At 43.4% G+C, this 19,374-nt stretch overlaps 1 protein-coding gene across 1 annotated transcript in view; it reads right to left on the reverse strand.

Moving 5' to 3' along the window:
* Positions 1-803: 803 nt before the first annotated feature.
* LOC146207860 (venom metalloproteinase antarease-like TtrivMP_A) overlaps positions 804-19,374 on the reverse strand; it is a 31,667-nt gene continuing 13,096 nt past the window's right edge. Inside the window, exons 3-15 of the mRNA XM_084591089.1 lie at positions 18,810-18,899; positions 17,131-17,266; positions 15,861-15,911; positions 14,047-14,097; positions 11,111-11,232; positions 10,173-10,247; positions 9,938-10,083; positions 7,913-7,962; positions 6,114-6,222; positions 5,161-5,328; positions 4,174-4,315; positions 3,501-3,605; positions 804-961 (exon numbers count right to left, since the gene is read on the reverse strand). Of these exons, the coding sequence (XP_084447215.1) occupies positions 908-961; positions 3,501-3,605; positions 4,174-4,315; positions 5,161-5,328; positions 6,114-6,222; positions 7,913-7,962; positions 9,938-10,083; positions 10,173-10,247; positions 11,111-11,232; positions 14,047-14,097; positions 15,861-15,911; positions 17,131-17,266; positions 18,810-18,899 (1,299 nt within the window). The 3' untranslated portion in view covers positions 804-907. The remainder of the gene's footprint in view (positions 962-3,500; positions 3,606-4,173; positions 4,316-5,160; positions 5,329-6,113; positions 6,223-7,912; positions 7,963-9,937; positions 10,084-10,172; positions 10,248-11,110; positions 11,233-14,046; positions 14,098-15,860; positions 15,912-17,130; positions 17,267-18,809; positions 18,900-19,374) is intronic.

The raw sequence follows: 19,374 nt of genomic DNA on the forward strand, positions 1-19,374 counted from the left end.
CTTCAGTTTCCCTGGCGTTATCACTGTTGCGTGGAAATGTAGTTTTCTCAACTGTAAACATGTTTTGCCGCATCTGTCCATAATACGAATTGTGAAAAAAAAAAGAAAAAAAACGCGTTCCTACACCTTATCTGTCTTGCATCACCAGCGCATAACATCTATGGGACACCAGGGGCTTCCCGATAATTTTCACAGGCTATATAAAAATGCGAAGCGAAAGAATTTTCTTGTCATCATCATCAGCCTGATTATACCCACTGCAGGGCGAAGACCTCTCCCATATTTCTCCACTTAACCCGGTTATGGAGATTATCATAGGAGGGTGCGGCCAATTACTGCACCAGGGTGGCCAACTCCTGTTCTGGTGAGGGAGTGCATTGCCGGAGGTGTTCACCGGCATCAGGTCGCACCCCAAACCTGTCTATGCAATCCCATCGACACGTGGAATTTTTTTTATTTTTTTTCATCCGGTGGAGAATTGCGCGGCACCGGGATTTGAACCCCGGTCCTGTTGCATGCGAGGCGGATGTTCTGCCGCTACGCCACCGCTGTAACTGGTAATTTCCTTGTGTCTTTAATCTAATCCAGAGAATTACAAGGCGACCGCGTAGGAAGCTTACGTAGACGCCAGTGTACGCTTCAATAATTTCGACTGTAAAGGCATTCTTCTCACGTATTCTGCCTTCTCACGTATTCTGCATTTTCTAACGGGTGAAGACGTAACAGTCGATCGCAAAAATAATGAGTAGAAGCGGCATAAGCGCACCTCAGTTACTCAGGAGACACGTTATATGACCCAAAGCGAAAAGGTACTTAACTTTAATGTGTTACGCAAAAACAATTTAATAGACTCCACGAGATATTTTTGTCCGTACATTGCTTGCATATGGAATCAGAAGCCAGAAGGTCATTCCAGTCTCTTTATTTCCGGTCGTGCTGTGCAGTTTCCTAGAATACAAACCTACGAGAGAACAACAAGGATATTTGTTAGCGGTCAACATACAGAAAAGCGAAAACCTCAGAAAAGAAAAAAAAAATAGAATGTCATAACAACCATAGTGAGCTAAGAACATGTGAAGGATTGCGCCGTCACTACCCCTTTCATTTTTTTTTTTCACTGGTGTTAAAAAAAAAAAGAGAAAAAGAGAGAGAGGGGTAGTGAAAATTCTGTGAGCTTGGTTACTGTCAACAGACTAGAACCGAAAGATTGCAATGCGAAGAAGTGTGGATGACCAGTGAGCTCTTGACACCTTTTTTTTTATATGTCTTTATAGTACGACTTTAGCGATCATGTGCAATAGAATATATCGCTTGTAATTGTGCAGTACTTTCTCGATGGATGCCACATTTGCTACAGCCCTAAATCATACCATACAAAGAGCACTATCGTAACACGCGCTTACTGAATACGGCTTTTGAAACCACAGTGATCGCTTTTTCGTTATTCTTGTTATGGTTGTTATGGTCGTTATGGTTTCATTTACTGCGTAGACTTAAACTCTAAACGTTTGGATGCATGAGTGCCATTGCGCCTAGATTTCAACTTGGAGAAAAAGTAGATGATTTAATCACGCATATACTGGGCCGAATTACACTGGTAGACGCATAGTGAAAACGAGAACGAGCATACAAAATACTGTCTTCTTTAAGAGTAACCAAGTGATGGGTTTTTTCTCTCAAGTGTATTGTGGATCCCATTCAGCGCCGCTAGCTAAAGACAAAAAAAGGTCTCGACAGCTGACAAAAATGAGTATCGTTACTCCTTACCCTGCCCATATTTATAGTTCAGTGTGTATCATGAATGTTTCGATACAGTGTTAGAAACAAACCCCATTTTTAGGTTACTTTGTTTTTCAAAGAAGGCGCATGAAGGCTTGTTTCTGCAGCTACTCTTTTTTTTTTCTTTGTGTGTTTTGAGACATGCGTCTGCACATCTTTCAGTTCAGTTTTCTCAGCCATGCATGTATTTCTATGCCGCCGGAATATATTCATAAAGAGCCAGAAAATCGATTAATATGGAAACAGATGATTTATGGGCGCAAAAACTCGGTGTTGCCAAACCAGTAGCGACTTTAGAAGACCTTCAAAGTCAGAACATGGCCAACCAAGACAAAATTCATAACATCAAAATATATCGACAATCTATACGGATACTTATACTAAAAAAATAATCAACTCCCAACAAACCCATTATCACATTGAAAATTGGCATCACCATATTTACTACGTACGATTGGTGATCATAGTTTACAATTACTAATTAACATAAATTAACATGACTGATTTCATAAAAAACGCTAACACTCGCACCAAATAGGCAACCAACAATTCAATACAGCAAGCGATTGGATTTCAATGCTATTGCATTAATCGCTCGTAAGTCCTTTAGGTTCCCTCGGTTATGTTTTTATTAAAACGATATATGGCTGGGCTTGTTCAACAGTCTGCCTTTCATCCTTTTAAATGTATTTTTTTTTATTGCCAATCACTTTTTTTTATCCTGCAGAAGCCGTGATCTTCGGGCGTAGGTCGCATGAATGCACAAAGAAAAAAAAAGCTGCACTGCAAAGAATAGCGAACGGATTAATCCTTTAGCTGCCTCTAATTATTCGTATCGCTTACAAAGCCGCATGATCCTGCTTTGGGGGTAATGACCGTCTTTTTTTATGATAAGAACAGGCTATACCACAATCTTAATACAAACTAGTAGATTTTTCCCCCCCCCGTTTTGCAAGCACAAAGTTATGCAGCAAAATTTCAGTTCATTTAAGATCTACAAGCATTTTCTCAGAAAATATGAAACATTATTGTTTGGTACTTGACCTTGACGCAAGACCATGTCTTGTGCATTAAGCACGCTTTGTATCTTAAGATAAAGGAAGGCAGTCGCGATTCATATTTGAAAAACAAAAAACAAAACAAAAACAAAACTATTAGCATGCTTTTCTTGACATATTAGCTGTTCATTTGCTCCACACACTCTGAATTGTTGTGGTTTCTATTTATTCTGTTATTGTTATTTTCTTTTTTCTCGATAACCATGATTGTCGTATCAACGGCCATACCACTATTTAAACCTTTCTTGAATATTGGCTTCTGTGTTTTTTGGTTGTTCTAGACATATAGTTAGGTTCAAGCTACGATTCGAAGAATATTGTTTTGTAATTTTTTTTTGTATAATGGGATCATTGAAATACATTAAATTTGATTGGAACGAGAAGTACCGACAGCTGCAAAATATCTCTTGTGCACCCATGTCTTATGTCAAGTCAACCTCGATCCTACGAGAGCAGATGGTCACTAACCGGCTTCCCCTCTCCACAACCATATGAACTTAGTATTTTGACCGTGAAGCACCCTCGTTTCGACCTTCTACAATGGTAACCTTAACGCAAGCCATATTGCAAAGCCAAAGTGCATCCCGTATACAAATACAGCTTTCTTTGTTGAAGTCGTGCGCGCCAAAAGTCGACGCTGCCTTCCGAACCAGCTGCGCTTACATTTTTTCCTCCGCATGATGTTCCATCGGCGACGTATGCGTACTTGTAATCAGTTGAGCCCTTCTTGTAGTAGCACTTATAGCAACAGTTACGGCTACCCCATGCCTGAAAAGATAAAACGAAGCGTTAGGCGCGTCAACCTATCGGTTTCCCTCACGTGTAACGGGGAGAGCGAAATTAGATTATAAGTTTTATAATTTTTGTTAAGGCATCTAAAAGGTCACATTATCGCTGAACATATATCACAGGTCGAAAATTAAGGTTAATCTTTTGACTCTGTTTGTGCGCACAATTAACAGCGAAAGTGGTGTCATTCCTTGAAGAAGCATCCAATAAGCTTGGTCGCGTGCAGTGAGCACAAGGGCGCACTGACACTTATAGCAAGTGTCTCCGAAACAGCACTTCATTTTAACCTGGGTTCTGCGCATTCGCCTGGCAGAAGTATTGCCGTTATTCCTTACACCAAAGTATGTCAGACCAAAACCCTCTTGATTCATTCTCTTACTCACTCGAGCTTTCAGTTTCACATCCAACTGCATTAAGATTTCTTGTCATTTTTTGCAGAGGAAGGATTCACGGGGAATCTACAAGACTGTTTTGTAGACAAGCTTGCTTAGAAGTGTGGTTGTATGAAAGAAAAAAGCACAATAATGAAAGGTGTGTAAAAACTCGCCTGATCTGCCTTTCCATAGCCGTATTCGTAGTATACCTTCCTGCAGAACATGTCCGCGCTCTGTTTTTCTCCTGGGAACCGGTCGAAAAAAACCGGTTTCTCTGGGCTATTTACTTGGCTGAGGCAGGTATAGTTTGGACGGCTGAAATTCAGTTAAAGAAACAAGTGGTTAAGCTTCTCAACCTCGTCAAAATCGTCATTATCATCAGCCACCGATAATTTAGCTGAGTGAAGTCATGTGCAAAACGAGGCGTATGCGAATAGCATTTCACGTTTAGCTTGCTTTTAGTTATGGCCGCATTATCCGTGCGCTTTAACGCGACAACGTTAAAGGTCCTGTTACTCAAAATTCAGAATATGGCGTCGGCGTTGGCGTTGGTGTCGGCGTCGGCGTAGTGAGCGAAACAATCATGGGTATGGCGCTGGCAGGTGGTAGCCGGCAGCAGGCATGGCCGTGTACTGATTCTAATTGATAGTTATTGCGACTTAACCAACCTACATGATATCAGAAAACAGGATGCAGCAGTTAACTAGCGTTGCTTATTTAAGGTTAAGGTGGGAACGTAAAATAAAAATTAGCCTTTCAGAGCTCTTAGATGCTGAGTCAGCCAGGTCATAGCGAGGCTACGCTGGTACGTTCATACGTCTTGGTTAAAGCGGGAATTTATATGTCACATGGTGGCCTATAACGTCACAACCCTAAATGCGGACCTTAAAAGTCCTCCATACTTTTTTTTCTGTATTGGCAACCGTCAGCAACTAGAATTTGGCAACCGGAGCCCATTCTATAGAATTTGTGAAGGGCTGGCCCTTAAGAATAGTCTCTACTTTCTCCAGTATATGCCCTTGAATAAATGTTTTGCGACGCCACCAGCCTTACAACCAAGTTATCATGCAATGACGCTCAGTAGAATAGATGCCAGGCTAACCGAATCTTTTAACTATATACTGGAGAGTTCGTGAAGAAGAAGCAACGGTTGAACTCACTTGTAGAAGTTCATTATTTCCCGTGCGCAGCACGAGGAGAATCTGTACATGTTGGGAACTTTGAATTCGTAGCTCATCATATAGCCATCCTTCCAAGGGCAGTCTGCAGAGCCGATCATACCTGGAGGCCATCCTCTGGGGCCAGATTCGTCGTGCATGCACCCGAGGCTGGAAGAAACGAAAATGAAAAAAAAAAAAAATTGCTGCATATACGGCACTGCACCTAATCTAGATCAACCCGCGGCAAGGCACTGTTTAGTTTTCTAACTGCCACCGGCTTGTTTGACAAACTCTGACTGTGCTCCACGTCCCCTTTCTCTTCCTCTCTTTAATCCCCTTATCCCTTTTTCCCAGTGTGGGGTAGCCAACTGGAAGCCTTTCTGGTAAACATCCCTGCCTTCCATCCTCATCCCTATCTATCTTTCTAACCCGCGGCAGGAATGCATGCTTATTGCTCAAATTTGGATCCACAAGCACACGCAAGGAACAGCACAAAGTATAGCTATTGCTAAAAAAACGTTTGTGCATTCTGCTCATTATTCCACTTCAGTAAGTCGCAGTGATATGCCTAGCATGTACGACACAGAATCCTCCGAAAACTGCGATTTTTATAATACCAAAACGGAAAGTTCAAACCCTGCTCGCGTGTTCGGTAAAGAGTGCGACCACTATGCTGGCGATGTTTATTATCCTTGAACGCTCCCTAGGCCGGCTGGAGCGAACGCACAGCAGCTTGCGCGGCGTTCGTGGGCTCGCCTTTGTTCTCGCTGCTGATGACACCGTGCCACAATCGTAATTAAGTGTCCCGATGGTCACGTGATGAGTTGCTCCATCGTTCGAAGTCGACGCCCAAGCTTACTCCCGATGTGAGCCGCTAACCACTCCGTTGCAAAATCAGGTAAAAAAAAAAAAATGAGCCGACGCGAAAACAACTAACTCAAAAGCCTTCTTACACGTGTGCCATCTCGTGTGTGAAGACGTAGACACCGTAGAAACTGTGCGGCCGCTCTTCAGACATCCCCACTTTCCAGTCGGTGCAGGCAGTACCGACGTATGCGTAGCCTGGAACAAAAAAAAAATATGAAAAATTACGAGGGACTTTAGCGACTAAAGTAGTGAAAGGCGAAAGCCTGAGTGCCGCATTCTGCTACGCAACTGGCACTAATTAGTAATTAGGTATTTAATTAATTAGTCAATAAATAAGTATTTATAAAGTAGAAATTAAGGAGTGCAATGAATTAGTAAATAATTAGTAATTAATTAGTTAAGAATAACAATCTAATTGGGTATTAATTAGCTCTTAATTGGTGATACCTAATTATTCATTCGTAATTTTTAATTGCTTGGGATATGGCCATATAAGGCACGCATTCGCGCATACTGTGGTGGTGCTCTGTGATTGATCGAGACCTCTATGACGTCATCCCGCCTCGACCAATTAGAGCCGCTGCAAAAGCGGGACACATTTCGTCCACAACAGCATGAGCCATTACAGGCTTTCGCCTTAAAAAATGTGACCGAATCGCCGTTTCAGCAGGCGTGCTCTCAGCATTAGCAGTTAGCATGCGCGAGGGTCACGTGTGCGGTATAATTATTAATATACTACTATACAAAAAATTCTGTATATTAACGTTGTCACTTAACCCCTGCACTTACCTTTTAAAAGCGAAAGCATTTACTACTCTCCTCCGTACCTCTTCGCCGTGTGCGCGTGTGCTCGTGTTTGTCTTTGAACCGAGGAGAAACCACATGGTAGCTATGACGTCACTCAGCCGCCGCCGAAACCGAAGTAACAGCACGCTATGGGCCTAGTCATGTGACAACCATGACGTCACTCAACCGCAGCTACGCTGGAGCCGTAGCGCGTCACTCAACCGTAGCTTCCTCTTAGCCAGTGCCAACGGATTGCAACAGCTTCCAACAATTTAACGGCAACAGTCGCCATGGATGATCCAAGCGAGACGCCTGTGAACTGTCTGCGTCTCAGAGGTTGCGAAGACGACCAGGCCGCATCCGATCATCCAGTGGACGTAGCTCACCAAGAGGCTGCCGCACAGAGACGAAGAGAGGCGGGGCGACCGAAACGTGCCGCCGAGACATCGGAAGAACGTGAAGCCCATCTCGCCAAGCGACGCAATGACGTTTCCGAACGCCGACGAAGACGAGCCGAATCAGATGCTAAACGTCAGTCATTGCCATCAAGCAATAACTAAGTCTAGCGAAGCTTTACCGGGCTTTCAAGCTGTCGCTTTGGTTACTTAGGCTTAGCGGGGTTAACCCTTTGCCTCTATTCTTTTTTTTATCGGGTTCTGCAAGGACATGCAATTCCCCATCTCACCACATGAACCTCCTTACGCCGAAGTTCGTAAGTCAATTCGAATTGTCAGTCTCTATTCAGCCTATAAATATATTATGACAAGTGTGAGCAAAGGTTCATTGTTTAAGATAAGCACTAACGTGACGCGTCCAGGTTCAGAAGCGTCAACAGCGATTTGTTTCCACAGCCTCCTTACCCCTTTTCATGCTGCACTCGATTATTCCTAGTGTCATTTCGAGCTTAAAATATGCGTTAAGTGGTGCTCTATAGTGGGTAAGTACAACGTACCCCGCTGCTCAATTACTCTGGGAAATATTAATGCATCCAGTTCGACTTGCAAGGGTTTAGGCTGGCTGTTTTGTTACGCAGACATTCAATCAGTTTTCTTCAGAAGAAAACGCACTAGTTAATGCGCTGAGAGTGCGTTTTTCTTACCTCCAACCCAAGTTTCAAGTTTGTTTCCTTTCCATTCCGACAAGTTTCGCCTGAAACAAAACAAAACAATCTTCGTTATTTCTACTTTTTGAAGAAATACCGTCCAGCGCACTTTGCAAGTGAACAAGCCATGCTACGGGACAACGTTCGTCTCCGGCACGCTTTTGTCGAGCTGATGCGTGGAAGGTAGAAGTCCAGGGCAAATCATGTTTTTCAAACTGCACACGGAGTCAATGCTTCTTAGTTTGAACAATATCACTCCTTCCATTTATTTGCGCGTATACCTCCGGCCGCAATTAAGCCCTGGCGTAAGCACGAGCGCTTAAACGAAGAGGCGCAAACCGAGCCCGTTCTCCGATCATGCTGCTCAGCCGTGAAATCGAAGAGCTTCCTTTCTATATCCCATTTTCCTACAAGCCATGCGTAATCAGCGCTATCTGCCAAAGCGGAGAAAAAAAAATTACCGAGAACCTGCTTTCTCTGGCATCTTTCTCATCGAAACTCCCGCGTCTTTCGATGAAACAGCTGTGCAATTTGCGCGCACCGTCCACAGGCGAGGTCCCCGAAGGCCCTTGAGATTCGCGCGAGAATATACTGTGCGCTGTCGCCTCCCTCATAGGCTGGGTCACTTTGGAGCGTTAAGCCCTCTAAGCCAAACCATATCAATGTATAGATTGATTCTCCTGGGCACTATACTAACCTGCCAAAGTGTCACGGATGGCTTTCAAAAGAGCACCGAGAAGCAACAGTTTTCATTTTTGGAGCTTTATTTCCACTTTTCGCATGAAAAGCTGAAGGTCAGTTCGTTTCGTGCCAGTGGCCTTGAAAGCATGGACCTAACCGCGTTACTCGCTCATCCGGCAGGCGCGCCTAACCACGTGACTCGCCTCTGGTTCACCGCCGCGCACGCGCTCAAGGCGAAGCTTAACCGTCTCCCTAATTCAAACTGTCAACCCATGTCCAACCTTGCTAAACAATGCATAACCATGCTTAACACAGCTTCCTCACGTATCACTAGTTCATGCACGTATCACTAGTTCATGAGTCCAGAAAGGCAAAAGCCTTTGTGGACTCATGAAACGAAATCCCATGGGCGAGAGTTGCATGCGAGATGTGCGCGGGATCTGTGCAGGGGATCTGTGCGCTGATGTGTCACTTGTCCATAATCCTGATGGCGTCGTCAGAAAAATAAAAATCCTCTCCCCACCGGGAATTGAAACACCCTCCCTCGGATCCCTCGCCCGGGATCGTGAAATGCACATCATAATTATCCTCGGATGAGAGTAGGGATGACAATGACGCTGCAATTAGTGATAATGACAATGATGACAGTTGCAATGATAATGACGGTGCATTTAGATTATAATGATAATGAGAGCAAACACAATGCACCGTGTGCAGCAGCAAAGCTCACGCTATCGCATTTCTGCAGTGTAGATCCCACAGTGCTCTCGGACTTTTTTTATTTTTTTTTATTTCTGAACTAACAAGACCCTGCGCCCCTTCCTGTCTATTTTGATGTTTCTCCTCCGGGAGAAAAACCATTCATTGCCGAAAAAAATCGCATTTTAACATTTCAGCATTGCTATATTCGGTCACGTAAAGGCCGAAAAGGCTCCGTGATCGCTGTTTGTAAGTGAATGACGGTGTAGCCAAGCCTCAGAGATCCGCCGTTAGAAAATATCTTCACTCATCGGAATTCGTTTCCGAAAACGCCCAATGGCGGCGAAACTACATGTTAATTTGTTGCTTTTTCTAGGATCCAAAGGCTGTATTTTCTGTTCAGGTAGCGTCATTTTGATTAAAAAGCAGTATTCTGTCGATGCAGAACATAAGTCGGGGACACCTTAGGTTTCTTATCCGGAAGACCTTAATACGTATATCACTCTTCAAATGTAGTGCCCCACCTTTAGAGACATTTAAGTATATGAAAGCAAATAAATAAGGACACTCACTGTAAATCGGTCACTCATGCTGTGGTGAGAAAGGCAATGCCAGAAGGTTTCAAGTAGACCTGTTACTCACGCTGTGACGAGAAAGACGATGTCAGCAGTCCTGAAGTAGGCCTGCCGCCTGGTGTATACTGTGAAGTTCCACAGTGTGTGCTCGTAAAGGATATTACGAGTTTCTTCATAGCCACGAACATGCACCATGTACGGCTCTTCTTTTTCCTTAAGTAAAAGAAGAAAAAGTGTAACGGATGGCACTCAGTGCACACCAGTGTCCCAAGTGAACTAGAAATAAAAGTGGGGAAACTTACTGTGTTCGTCACGGTGACTCCGACGATCTTAATTTGGACCCTCGGAGTTCTTAGGCTCGCATATCTCAAGTTTGCCTTGAATAAATCAGAAATGAATTACCAACTCTATATCAGTTCAGCTTAAACTATTTAATTTTTTTTTCTAAGTATTTACAGGCATTTGCGCACGTTTAATATTTCCTTTTGGCACATTAGTTGCTGGGCAAGCAAGCGACACCAAATAGATAGCGAGGCTCAACGGGAGTTTCTGCAGGATAAACTCCTTTTGAATCCGGAGCGGAACTCGCTCATATCCGACAAAAAAGTATGTTGTGTCCCCTCTGTGTAAAGGTGACAAAAGTAGAGGAGTGCACCTTCATGTCATGAACTAGATATGTGTGGAAGCTTAATGAATGTTTATTTCCCGGCTAAATATACTGCTTTGATGGTCGCAGATACGAGGTAAAGAAGAAAGCTAGTTGGCGCGCTAGTTCTTTCTTTCATGGTAATGGAACAGCGCAAGGGACGGCACTCAAGGAGCGAAACAGTGAAAGCGCTCGTGTGTCTTTCTATGTTTCGCTCCTTGTGTGCCGTAGCCTTGCGCTGTTCTACTACCATGAGGCCTACTTACTTCTTCCCGTATCTGATGTGTGTTTCATTCTTAAAGCATATAAATGTTTAAGACTGATTCTTTTACGAATGAATGCTTCTATTTTGCCGGATATGCGCCAGCGCAGCGCGAAAGAGGCAGATAACCAATTTTCACTAAGAACATTTATTGGATTCAGTGCCCTTAGTGCTCCTTTTTATGAAGCTTAAAAACTGCCTATGACACACTGGGGACGTTTTCCGAGTGCTTCTCACTGCTTTTGTATTATTTACTGTCTGTATACGCAGGGATATAACGCGCATGACAGCTACCAACGCCTGCCAATTGGATAAAGTACGTCTGCACTTACCCCATTGGCCATGATGGCAAAACTTTTTACTATCTTTTTGTACTTGAAGTCGTATGCCTTTGTGTACAGATAATCCGCCACAACGTGCACCTCGGGGAATATCGTGCTTGGTAATCGGCTTTCTGTTGAAATAAACATTAGTAGCAAAATAAGAAAAAAAAAAAGGTTATAGCCATTGCCGCATTGTTCCTGACTGCTTCATTCACTTCAGTGTCCGGCACAAAAAGTTACTCTCTTCTGGAACCTTCCGTAATATCGGATCAAAAGGCCCCAAAATGCAGGCTCGGAGATTTTTTGCACATAAATTCGGCCTATGCGAACAATAACCGGGTATCACTAGCACACATTAGGGAACTGACGTCCAATTCTTACTTCCGCGAATGGCATGTGGAACCACGTGTCCATACAAAGCTAATGCGCATTGTTTGCCCCTCTCCTTTCCTGGGACCTTTAGTTTTTAATAATACCCACGTGTGGTGATGGTTGAAAACAGCTGCAAACTATATGCGACTGTGGGCTCGTTCCTTCAGATGCTGGTGTTCTCGCAAATCAGTTAGGTAATGGCGTTGATTTTAGCGGACAACCTTAGAGACGCTGAAAATTGTCTCTTTTTGCTTCAAGCTACCTTTCTGAGGTTCCTGACGCTTACGCATTCGCTGTTTTGAATCATTCGTAACACGCGTAAAATGATTGAATGAACGCTGTAAAAGTGGCGAAACTTCAGTGACTGAACACCCCAAATAACATGGCCTGAAAAAGCTGCTCAATGAACGCTGCGAAAGCGATAACTACTCAGCATTCATGCTGCAGAAAAGAGGGCGAACGAACATCATCATCATCCTCAGCCTTATACCCACTGCAGGGCGAAGGCCTCTCCCATATTTCTCCACTTAACCCGGTTCTGTGCTAGCTGCAGAACCGAGCTAATGCAAGTGCTGTAAAATACTACATGAGAGCAGGAAAGTGTCTAAGACAGGCATAAATGTGATAAAATGATCGCTAAATGAGTAAAGCGCGGTGCAAAATAGATCACATCGCAAGAAATCGTTCAACAAAAGCGGAAAAGCGGAAAGCATTTCGAAAGTTTTGCTTGTTGCGCCATAAATTAAAGGATGCACCCTTCCAAGTTAAAAGGATAGCATACGAAATCTTTATAGGAACTAAATTAAAGTACGCCTGTATTTTATGGGACCCATGTACTATTACCAACATAAACGCATCAGAGCGAATCCAAAGAAAAGCTGTCCGATTCATGTTTTCGCAGTACAGTCGAACTGTCTCTGTCTCTGCACTAATGCAATCGAATTCAATACCTACCCTTCAGTCTCGGCGAAAATTTCTTCGATCAAAATTTTTATTTTTAATATTTAATCATACACTTGGAAAAAATCCTTCACAGTACCTAATACTATCGAACACAAGACAAACCCGACACTCCCACCCTCTTTCTCTGACCGCGTACTTTGCCAAGTCTAGATTATTTCAACACTCTTTCTTTCCCCAGACCATTAATGATTGGAACAGCTTGCCAGCCTCCTGCCTACAGTCTCTTGACCTGATCATTGACCATGTTTAGCATAATTTCATGCTCTGCTATTATCATTTTTCGTTTCCTGCTGTTTGTGTTCTGTTTTGTTTGTATTTTGATATAACTGATTACTGTAATAATTTGTTTTTAATCCACTCTTGCTTGGGCCTCACGGCCTGCAGTATGTAATAAATAAAGAAAGAAAGAAATCGTCAGCTGATCATGGCCACCGCCATAGCAATACCTATAAGCAGTGAACGCGTGCTATATGTATGAACATGCTGGCGATATTTAGGCCGGCATCTTCACGATAGTCCAACCTTGTTGAAACCTAGAGCGGAGAAGAAGCGCTAAGAAGGTAACGGAAAGCTTTTATTCGCAAAAGAAACATGTGCGTTACTGTGAAAAATCGCAATCAATTCAGGAACCAATTGAGAAGGCAGCCCCTGTGTTTTCAATAAACAAGTGGCCTTGCGCTCCAGACTGAAAGGACACGGGGGAATAAGCTGGCGTTGACGTTGGCTTGAACTAAATTTTCACACCAGGAAAACAAATATTTAAAGAAAATTCAAGTTGCGGTCAGCAATGGTGTCGCAGCTTTTTTTTTTTTTTTCTTAATTAAGCGTGAACTCCTCCATGGGGTAAAATATGCTTTACAGCAAATGTGGACTCATCCAGCCACACGTTTTTGCCAAGTATGAGTAGATGATCCCTTGAATTCAGTGAAATGTGGTAATGTCGCATTCGTGACATTCTGTTTGGGGAGAGCAAGGGAACTCTTGGGTACACGTATATTGCCCGTGCTGGCTATTGGTCACGGCGGAAGATTACAGGCGTGCCAGCGTATCTGTGAAATTTTGAATCACTGACGCTTTATGTTGTTCGACATACGGTCACTCTATCAACGTGCGCTATCATATATTATACCCGCTAAACGCTAATGGTCCAAAATACATTTAATGCGAGGTCTTAAGATTCTTTTTTTTTTTTTTTTTTTGTCTTTCTCGGGGATATATGTTCTCTAGACTATAGTCTTCGAATACACTGCGGCCATTACTGCTAGCCAAATAGCCATAGTTCCCCAATACGATTGACCCCGCTGTGGGGGTGCAGTGGTTAGGGCGCTCAACCACTGTTCCCAAGGGTGCGGGATCGAATCCCGGCCTCGGCGGCAGCTTTTCGATGGAGGCGAAAAGCAAAGCGCCTGTGTGCTGTGCGATGTCGGAGCATGTTAAAGAACCCCAGGCAGTCGAAATTTCCGGAGCCCTCCACTACGGCATCTCTCATAGTTGAGTCGCTTTGGGACCTTATAAACCCCTTAAAATAAACCAAACCAATACTTTTGATGAACATGCCGCGTAATGCTTAAGCCCGGCAACTGCACACTTTCGATGCCATAAAAACTTACTTTCGCTTCTTGACTCGATGAGATCGGAAACGTTCGATGATTCAGGGCCAGCTTGAAAGGAAACACACGCACAAAACCAGCGTGTTAGTTATTCATCTCACTGCTTTTTTGTCTGCTCAGAAAAGAAAAACTACATTATAAAACGAGAAACCGAAGCGTCCCTTGAACTGGAAACAAATAAGAAGCACACGTGCGGACTAATGGGCGCCCTCCACAGAACGACAGTGTTTAGGCCGCCAAGCTCTTATATGATGTTGTGCATGCAAATGCTTCCGAATAGTCGATATTTCATTTAGTAATCTACCATAATTTCCGCGCTGTAATGCATACGCGAATTTACCGGAATAAATTTTGGCTGAAAACAAAATTGTTAATTCCCCACGCAGGGCACACAGACTGACATAGTCAGGTCCAGAACTGTTTCGTAAATGTTATGCATGCATGCTTATTATGTTACACCCTTTATTTATAAAACAAATATGGGTCATCGGCGCTCATTATTATTTGTTAATTGGTAAATTGGTTCTCATCACTGGTGTCCTGGCTAGGTCGCGAAACCTTCAGAAGCCATGTGTAAATTAGGTATAATGCGGCATACATTGCTCTCACGTCTTAGCAAAACGTGTGTTGCTGTGACTGGATTTTTTATAAGGCTGTGATTTCCCTTGATAAAAAGAAGTAGAGGCAAGGAGTGCGTCGTGCTGAACGTTTCTTCACCAGGAACTTGCAAGTACAGACGAAGTATATATAGGTATTATTGCTTTCAAGAATCAAGAGCAATACATCGCCTTCCATGCCGTCATGTGCTTGCTTGTCACCAGAGCCGCGAGGATAAATGGTCACAGTGGCGCACCATGCGGACGTTTGTTCTTGTTCATCTGCTAGTCGCAAGAACTGCATGGTCAAGAGTGAACAGACGCACGCGCACAAGGAACGAAGAAAACAACGCACACAGCGCTGTGTTCGTCTCCTTCTGCGTCTTTTGTGCATGTCCTTGTTCGCACTGCTCGACCATGATGCTCATCAAGCCACCCCACTAAGACGTCCTAGCGTCGCAACTGGACATGTCTTCTTAGTATACACCCCCCAACATTGACTATCACTGAATCCCATTCTGCCGTTGGCTCATTCATTATTTTTTACACTGTTGTCAGCAGATGAAAAGAAACCATGCGATTGCACGTTCCTTTAAACATATGACTTTCTGGTCTCCCTGTCGGGAGAAAAAATAGTGTAGCAGAATGGTATATACTATAATTGTGTGGCTCGCTGCTCTTGCACGACCCTGCGGTGTGTTTGCCGAACACGAGGGCCACGGATCGCGACTTACGTTCAGATGTGCGTCTAGGTAAATACGGCATTATCTTCCCCTCTGTTGATAGTAGCTAGGGTCTGCCGGAATGTGGCGTGACAATGCAACGTAACCGAAGATGGAGGGCTGTACACCACTTTCACTCCTGACAATACATAACGAAGCTCAAAGATCTGATGGTATCTCGTACCCATACTTTGAGCTTTCGCTGACAAGCAACACTAATGGAAAATTCTCTCCATCACAGCTTCATTGCATGATGCTAGATGCCGGAAACCGCACGTTCTTGGTCTGTGTTCAGTGCGTTTGCGGTTATACTACATGCATCAAAAGTACGCAGGCCGGAGGTGAGCCCCCGGTTATGTGTTAAGCATGCTGACTCCTGAGTCTGACTAAGGCTCACAGACAAGGTTCTCCTTATTCTTGAGAGCTTTTTGAGGACCGCGAATGGTGGTGCTCCGCACGTTGTAACTAAGAAGAGGTTAGGTCGAAGCATACTTACTTGGGGACATTTTTTGCGACTCCATAAGCGCAGATATGTCATCTGGAATACCTGGATCACGAATAGACACGACTGTTTTACGCACCAGTTAGACACACGATGCTTAGATCCTAGAGGTTACTATATATAGCATCTTTTATGTTCACACGCGCGCATAATAAGGTCATTTAAGTGACGTAATGAGCCAATATACACTAATACGCAGCAGAAGAGTAAGCTTGCAGGTACTACATTATTTTCTGAAAGCGTTGCGGAAAAATGCATTTCAATATGAAGTCCTTCATTTCTTTGTCATTGTGGTGTCCAAGAATGGATCCCTTGAAAAGAATAGATTGTTTCTTACTACCATTTTCTCCCCATTGAGTTCATAACGCGTACTGGCAAAATTTTATTAAAACCTTTGTTAGGTAATTTCAAGCTTACATCACACAATAACGACATCTGAAGCAGTGCGTATTGCTATAAGCTGAGTAGCTAGCTCAAAGGTACAGAGAGAATTTTTGATTGTTGATGTTTTTCTGTGCGGTTGTATTAATCATGAAAAAGAGCATGCATCTCCAAAGCGCAGCGAAACTAATTACTTTCAGGATGCTTGCTGCCGGTAGTTTAGATTGCAGTCAGTGCAGCTGTCTGCCCCTGCGTGGAGACGCATTCGAAGCGTTAAAACGTCGCTGATCGCGCGGGCATGAAAGTCTTGGACAGAAGGGTGTTTGGTCCCCTCGTCACTTCGATGGCTGCAATTGATTTTTGCTAGGTAGCATTCACAAACGCTGAGGAGGCAAATGTTATTATTTGTTGCTTTTCAAATAGCATGCCAGTACACCTTAGGGAAAACGCTAACGCCCACTTAAAACAAAAAGCACGAACATAATTCATCACTTGAAGGTATCGGCCAAAGGATGCGCGTACATCGACCGAGCATTACTTTATAAGAAAGTGGGGTCAGCAAGTGAAGATGACACATCTCCTAAGGGTTGCCTCTTTTAGTTTTTGAAATGTAATAATAAACAGAAATGGATTACTACCTGTGATAAGCAGTATAAGAAAATCAATTTCAGTACATCCTGATGCCATTCTAAAGCAGATATATGTATATAAAGCTGCCGCAGTAAGCAGCTATATTTTTGTGTCTTAAACCCTAAGAATTATTTACATGTGTTTGCTGCTGTTATTACTTTTTGTTTAACTAAACTTATCACAGCCACTTATGCCTGTTCTCTTCACAATGCTGGAGAATGCGTGATAAAAAGCAGTAGTTGTTTTTGTTTACCGTAGTATTTGCCAAAGTCCCTCCTGATTAACTCCGGCTCGTCAGCGTGGTACAGCATGTGGGCCTTTTGGCCGTCACTAGAACGCTCCATCTCAGGCACCGGCTTTATTCGCAGCGTGTGTCCAATGATGCCCAGCTGAAAACACAAGACCACATAAGTCACGCACTTGCCAATCACCGCTAGCTGGTCCTCTGGCTGCTCAACGAGACGACCATCAAAGTCGCAGAATAATTGCCACATGTGATGCCCTTACAGTGTGTTAGTTTCTTCATTAATATGTAATTTGCCTTATCTCTTCGACGAACGTACAACCCCGTAATCTTCCATGCATCCACTCAAGACACACGCGTTCTCCTCTAAGAGCGTTCTACTGGTCCTCAAGCGTCGCTATTCGACTTTATCACAGGTCTGAAAGTAAATTTCTGCGAAATTATAAAGAGCAATGAGTAATCTATTCTTTAGTGTATATAAAAAAACTACGGGGACATTATCCCATACTAGCGTATTTCATCGAATCTAGACCGGCCTCGATTCTAAGCTGACACCAGGAAAATGTTCAAGGCCACGAAAAAAAATAAACTGGCCTCAAACGTAAGTCGATAGAAAAACAAGAATGCAACAGTTGTAAAGCGCAAACGTTAGAGGCCTCCCACCCTTGCCTCGAGGGTTTACATGCGTCGTTCATATAAAGACCGAAGGTTGACGGGTCACTTTGGACAACGACACTCGACAACTCGTCAGAGCCATACTTCCGTCTTCTACGAATAGAAGTAGGCGAATATAACGCTAGGCTCTGATAGAGTTCTGTGGGTGACACCGCCTTCATGCCATTGTTTTCAGTTTCACTGACCTGTAATTTTGTAGAAATTATAAATCCTCGATTCTAAGCTGGCATAATAGTTTTGTATCTCATAAAAAAAAAAAGAACTATCGGCCTAGATTCGAATGAGTGCTGTATCCATGGGACGATATATCCCCGAAGATTCAGAATTTACACGGAAACACGGCACCATTGCTGTGGTGATATATGTGAAATTGTGGCAGTAATTGTTTGGTAAATGAATACAGCGGCTTCGTATGTATAATATTCGTGACTTTTCTTTCGCGCACATGTGGTGGCAAGCAGCCTATAGGCGTAATCCCATCAAATAGAAACTTTGTTTGGCGAATACGAATAACACTGAAACTTTCGGAATAAAATGTGTTAGTCAACGCAGTTGTGTGTCCTCCTTCTTCTCGTCCATCGTCTGCCAGCTGTGTTTTTTTAATGATAATCAACCAACTCGCCCAGTAACAAACATTGCTCTTCATTTGCCTAGGCGAAATATTCAAGCAAACTTCTAGTTTTGTGCACAACGAAAGAAATAAAGTAAAGGCTTAATAGTTACTCATACCACACTTCAATTGAGCAAATTGCGAAGGTTACCGTACAGATAAATGTGTAAGTCTTTGCTACTCAAAATGCAGCCGTACTCCTATCTAACGTGTTCCTTTAATTGTCTTCACCAAAAACGTAAAATTCCATGGAACTTTCTTGAAACGACACTTCGGTGGTTACCTTACCAAGTTGTTCACTCATTCAAAGTAGCTATTCTTGCAAACCCATGTATTGCACCGTTGGTAATGGGGTGAAGAACGCGGGCATCGAAATATTATGAAAGAGGATTTTTCGTCTTACTAATTCAAGGCCATCTTCTTCAGACACGTCCAGCGAAGCCATGTTGTGGCTGTCGTGATAAAGGTTTGCTTCCGCTTCAGCTCCATTGATCTGGAAGAGCGAAATAACCGACTTTCAGGCTTGGAGTCATGCTCCAATATGCATTGTACATTGCTCCTGCACCAAACGCCACAGCCCGAATAAGCTACATGTTGGCGTAATAAAGCTACATGGCTACATGGCTGGCATAATAAAGCTTTCACTTCAAAAGTAATCACTTTTTCCAGCATCTTATTTATTCTAATCTACTGTATGGTTAAAAGTGGCCCACAAGACAGGGATGACCCAAATGGGCACTCCTAACTGGTCTGAGGAGATGGGTTGTGCCTTGGGTTAAGTAGCCACTGAGAACAAATTAAAGTTGGTCTTTATCGGTCGTTTACGGTACTCTGACGACAAAAATGACCTTTTCGCCGTAACCGTGGGCATTTTTGGTAAGCTTGTGGGGCCCGCATATAGCGCATTGAAATCACGTACGTATTTCCCGGACTTCCCATCTCGGCCCCCGCATACCCCTTCACCCTCC

The sequence above is a fragment of the Amblyomma maculatum genome, chromosome 1, assembly GCF_055883805.1.
Source record: "Amblyomma maculatum isolate TAMU_Amacu chromosome 1, ASM5588380v1, whole genome shotgun sequence".
NCBI classification, from domain to species: Eukaryota; Metazoa; Arthropoda; class Arachnida; order Ixodida; family Ixodidae; genus Amblyomma; species Amblyomma maculatum.